This window comes from Pundamilia nyererei, unplaced genomic scaffold (genome assembly GCF_000239375.1).
Source record: "Pundamilia nyererei isolate P.nyererei 1_Seehausen unplaced genomic scaffold, PunNye1.0 scaffold00019, whole genome shotgun sequence".
NCBI classification, from domain to species: domain Eukaryota; kingdom Metazoa; phylum Chordata; class Actinopteri; order Cichliformes; family Cichlidae; genus Pundamilia; species Pundamilia nyererei.
The window spans coordinates 2,100,637-2,106,323 of NW_005187420.1; the positions used below are offsets into that span (position 1 = coordinate 2,100,637).

General features: G+C 43.6%; 1 protein-coding gene across 1 annotated transcript in view; it reads right to left on the reverse strand.

Moving 5' to 3' along the window:
* Positions 1-677: 677 nt before the first annotated feature.
* Positions 678-5,687, reverse strand: part of LOC102206348 (vacuolar protein sorting-associated protein 13C-like) — a 50,118-nt gene continuing 45,108 nt past the window's right edge. The window contains exons 56-62 of the mRNA XM_013909097.1: positions 5,431-5,544; positions 5,203-5,278; positions 4,931-5,094; positions 4,805-4,850; positions 4,224-4,347; positions 1,187-1,301; positions 678-781 (exon numbers count right to left, since the gene is read on the reverse strand). Coding sequence (XP_013764551.1) covers positions 767-781; positions 1,187-1,301; positions 4,224-4,347; positions 4,805-4,850; positions 4,931-5,094; positions 5,203-5,278; positions 5,431-5,544 — 654 coding nt within the window. The 3' untranslated portion in view covers positions 678-766. The remainder of the gene's footprint in view (positions 782-1,186; positions 1,302-4,223; positions 4,348-4,804; positions 4,851-4,930; positions 5,095-5,202; positions 5,279-5,430; positions 5,545-5,687) is intronic.

Sequence of the window (5,687 nt, forward strand, 5' to 3'; positions counted from 1 at the left end):
AGTGTGTGATAGCGTGATTCTGTGAAAGCACGTGTTAGTGAGTCGTTACTCTTCTAACCACATGCTGACAGTAAAGGCGACAGCCCCGCCCCCTCCCACCAAGCCCTGCATTTGGAAAAAGAAAGGTGTGAGTAAGAATTTTTATTAAACACAAATCTTACAGACAGCGACACGCTCTCAGCTGACAAACACTCAGAGGTGACGTTAGCGCAGACACAACAGAGGTCATGCAGACGGAGTCGTACAAAGAGTACATCATCACAAAGACACAAATATTAAACAGCAAGTGTTCATATACAAGTTCAGAATGAATTTAAAGCTGACGCTACAGAACGATACAAAAATATCGGTAAGCTCTACACGGACATGTATCTCAGCTTTATAGCAAAATAATTTCACCACCTGCTAGTCTTGTCTGAATAAACAATATGTAATAAATGGCTATAAACAAAAAGGGTCATTTAAAAACTATTGTTTATAAACAGAAATAAAAAACTAAAAGCAGAAATGTTTTGTGTAGAAAAAGTAATAAACTGAGAGCTGAGTGTAGAAATGTTTGAGGTATGAGAAGAGAGATTAGTTTTGGCATGCATAGAAACCTGAATCATCTCAATATCCAGAATCAATGTGGATATAACAATAATATAGACTATTATAGAATATTATAGGATGAGGAATTGAACCATAAACATTTTATTAGTCATAGACAGGATTATAGTCTTTCAAAGCACTTGATTGATAAGTTGATCCGCCCAAACGAACACGATTATTCCTCCTCAGGCTGCATGTGGCACCAACACAAGAAGAAAAACAAAAAAGAAAGAAAAAAAAAGGGGTTAGAAGCACAGACACACAATATATTAGCAGCTCCAGAATAAAGTTTTTCTGCTGTGTTTTCCAGCAGCTGAGATCTGATTCCTCATATCTCGTTTCTCCTGCTTTCTGATGTCTGCCTGATTGCTGGGTGTAGACTGTGTTCACAGTGAATGTGTGTTTTGGCTCAGCTTGTTTTTAATTCATAAATATCCGGAGTGTGTGTTCAGAGCTGCTGCTGTTTTGGATTTTTATCTGCTGATTGGTTTTGGGGCAGAACTGTTTTTGTTTTTAACAGCAGAAGACCACACCTGCTTCCTCTCAGCAAGCAACATCGGGTCGTTATGGAGCAAAACGGTCAAAGCGATCGAACCTGGAAAAGGTCGAATCCCTGCGACTCGGTCAGGTCATACGGCCTGATGATCCCATCCTCCCTGATCAGACGCACCGGCCGTAGCTTGGTCACTTCCTCTGTCGCCTCGGCCGCCCTGAAATCACAACACACGCGGGAAAACAGAGACGCACTTGAAAAATTATTCTAGTGCTACAGAAACTGAAACAGACTCATTCCTGTGCCTTCCTGCTGAAGCTTAATAACTTCATATGGTGGAAGTGAAGTTGAAGCATCGTCAGTCGGCATGCTGACTAGTCGTTTCTACAAAATGAGCCCTGAGAGTTGGATCTGCTACAACCCCGTTTCCAAAAATGTTGGTGCACTGTGCAAAATGTACAGAAAAACAGAACAGTCATTTGCAAACCATTTAAAGTCTGTATTTAACTGAGAGATCAAATATTGAAACAAACATTTTTCTCAGGTCTTGAAAGCTAAATGGACGCGTTTAATGTTAACTCTGTCCCCGTAGTGACGAATTATGTCACTATTAATAAAGCTAGGGCTTGTTTCCAGATTGTTCCAAGAGCTGCTGCACGGGCAGAGACCTCACCCTCGTCTGATGCACACCAGGTCAGTTTGAAACCTGCCACAGACTTTGAGGCGGTAAAGAGTCACTCATTCTTCTACCAACACTTGCTGTGCTTTTGGAAGCCAAACAATTTTCTATTTCACTTATTCAGCAGAGCCTCCTGTGTGTATATTTCCAGTGGCTGTTTATGAACAGAGAATTATGGATTCTGTGGATCTTCTAATGTTGTTAAATTCATTCTTTAAAAAGTACTTTTTCTCTAAATTGTAGAAACTACTGCATCTATCTGTCATTTTGTACCACTGATTACACTCAGTGTTGTCTTTTTGATCCATTTTCAGTCAAATAAAGATTTTAAATGTTTTCCTTTAACTTCATATTTGTCCTAACCTTTTTGGAAACGAGGCTGCAGTTCAACCCTGAAGCGCATTCAGAGTGAAGCAGGTTCATTTCTAATGCGCACAATGCTGCGAGAAGCTTCCGTCAGGTGCGATATCTCACCTTTGGTGACCTCTACAGTGACAGCGTGAAACGGTAACATTCAACAGGTTATCATGAACCGACGGACGTGTCACAGGACAGATGTGTCCTCCATACGGAGGAGGGGGAGGAGGATGAAGGTTGATAAGGTTCCTGGGAAATGTTTTGGGCATTTCAAAGTATTTCTTTCTACTTAAATGTGTGGACAAAAGACTAGTTAAAGACAAAGGTCACTGCTGATGTACACAGAGTTGTTCTACCTTTATCCCAAATATCTCTGTCCTGATAGAAGAGCATATAGAAGACAGATGTTGATATCCAAATAGGGGAATGTTTTTAGTAAGAATGATTTGCATCCCTCCGGTAGAGCGCTGGCCCAGAACCTTCATGAGACACTTGATATTATTATTTGTCACCTGCTTCCTAGTATCTATAATTACTGCCACGTATATTTTAAATCTGAACCATCGCCTAACATGTTCAGAATGTACTATGTAGATGGAAATAATCAACTAGTATTTAAAAATATTTAGCAGCACTTTGCACTTTGCAGTGCAGTTTTCTCTTTGATGCAGCTCAAAGCTGTTTTCAGTGCGAGCGTCACCTCAAACAAACCAACACCGTGGCCGTTAGTGTTTCTTTACACAATCAGTATGAACCAAGGTGCCAAACTCAGGCTGGAAGAACCATGTGACCATTCAGTCAGCCAATCCCTGAGGAGAGACCAGGTGATGCTTTGAGATTCACTGGCAGGTGGGACAACAGAGGTTACTGCAGACTTTAAAGTACTCAGTGGTGAGATTAAGGTAAGTGTATACAGAAACTCATCTGTCCTCGGTTATATACCTGCAGAAACGTCAGCAGGACGTGAACACAGTGTTTCCCATAGATTAGCAGAGATGGGTTTGTCCACACGGCCTCTTAATGAATCAATAAATGTATCGACACATATTTTATGAGTGACAAATAAATAACTGATCAGCTGCCTCTCATCCTGTCGATTAACTCTAAATCCATCATCGTGTTGCCGCAATGCTGGACAGCCAAACCCACAGGGAGGTCGGCAATTTAGAATCACCCTAAGCCCAATAACTGCATGTCTGCACGACTGGAGGACCCATGCAGACAGCCCAGACAGTGGATTCAAAGCTGGGACCTGAAAACAGGGATGAGGGTGTGAAATAGACTGTGGAGGGACGAAGACAGAACAAATGCTAAAAAGAGTCGCCACACTGGCTGGTTGTTGACACAGGGTGACCTGCTAAGGTTAAGTCTACGTGTGGGAAACAACGGAAGGGAAACTGCGAGGACCAAGCAGACAAATGTTTTCAATTTTCACGATGTAAATGCATGAAGCACTTCGGATCTCTTTACAAGCAGGACCTGTGACTCTCCTCGGGGGTGTGGCTTTCTGAATCACAATGCTGCCACGAGCTGGTGGGTTTAAGAAAGGGGAAGGGGCAGCAGAGGCAGACTGATGGTGGATGACATGATGAGCATGAATCAGTTTAAACTCTTGACACGATGCAGCGACTTACCGTCCATCTGCCGCAACAGTCAACATGCAAACGTCAAAGTGCCGCAGGTTAAAGCTCGACCCCCTCACTACTGCTTCATCAGGTCTGATCAGGTTTTATCTGGTGCAACAATGAATGCTACCCAAACATTTAAAAAGGGGAAAACTAGTCCTGAACCTCTGTAACAGATCTACAGTTCAGCTCTCAGGCAGCGATTAAAGAGTTCGGCTTTAACATGCTTCATGTGAAATACTCACACACCAAAACAGCAAGAAACCAATGAACAAAACTCCCGGCAACAACGACACGAGACAGAAAACAAAAGCAGAAATTAGTGAGCAGACAAACAACACATTAAGAAGCACACAGAAAACACAGGAAGTTCTTCAGTCTGCAAAATACTGGAGACAAAGTACGAATAAACAGAGTCACTGACAGACTGAAGAGTGAAAATAAAAACTGGACACGGACGAAAGCTTGAAGCAAATACCTCTGGATGCCCTGGAAGGTGCTGCTGGCCATGTCCACGATGCCGCCTGTCGGCCGAGCCACCACCCCCACCAGACCTTTACCGATCCCCTTAAAGAAACCCGCTGCTCCCTCCTTCTTCGCTCCTACAGAGAAAGACAGAGTAACTGCTCTGATCCTCTGCAGCTCCAGAGTCTACATTTGCAGTTTTGGGTTTTCTTGCATTTCTCTGACAGAAAGGTCAGAGAAATTAGTCTGGATGTTGAATTTCATCATCACTCACAGTAGTGTACTGCACTCTGCTGCAAAGAACATGTTTCTGTTTTCCTTCAGATGGAGACTCTACAGGTGAATATGGTCAAAATGTAACTAGTAAACGTCACTATGCGAAAGCTCAAAGTTCGTATCTGCTGTAGATTTGCACCAATTTGCATATATTTACAGAAGACATATGAGCACACTGGATAAAGCTGGGTTCAACATTCATGGTAACATTTTGTCTGTCTCCATCAAGCAAAGTCTCTCTGCTCTCTTCTTTTTCCTTCACCCCCAAACTGAGTGTTTGCAGCAGCAGTGTGGGTTTCACGGCAGAGGAGCACGTACCCTCCACAGGTTTGGTGACGATGCCGGTTACTCCGCCCACGACTCCCTGCAGAAACAAGAACTGTTACTGAACTGCATCGGGCTCACATCAGGACACACAAACCTCTGAACTCTGTCACTCTGTACCTTCAGCAGTCCTTTTCCTCCTTTAGCCAGACTTTCTCCAAAGTCTTTGGGTGGTCGGTTCATCTCCTCACGTCGCTTCTGTTGGTACTCTTTATCCATAGTGATGGCTGCCAGACCTTTACCAACCGATCCCGTGATCTTGGAAACCATGCCTGCGGCGCCACCTGCACGAGGAATCAGCTCGCTAATAATACTGATCGTAGTGGTCATCATCTGTCCTGGTTGGCATTAAATCAGTCACTGCGCATCCATCATGCCTCTGGCTTTCTTACCGACTGTGTGGCCCAACAGGCTGCGGACACCGATCACAAAACCTTCAGCAAACTCCTCCGGACCCTGAACGGCTCCCTGACAAACACAAACCACTTTTATTTCATCTGGATTCTCCTGCCTGTCAGTTTCTCAGCTCATGATCCAAAAATAAGACTGACATCAGAATCTTTCCTGGTAACTATCAGAAAAAAGTCGATTACGTCGTCGTGTAGTTCAGGATGAGTTACCTGGAAAGGCTCATAGAAGAAGGCCTCCACCCCCTCAGACAGACCTCGGATCAGTCCAAATGGATTTCCCAGCACGTCCAGACCCAGAACCAGAACATACATCTGCTTCAGGAACTGCAGGCAGAGAAAGACACCAGGTTTTCTTTCTTGAGATTTTAAAATACGACCAATGGTGCCCCCCAGCCTCGTTGTAGATACACCTATGGCATCAATTTGAAAATCCTACGTTGCTTCGTTCTCAAGTTATCGCATTCCCA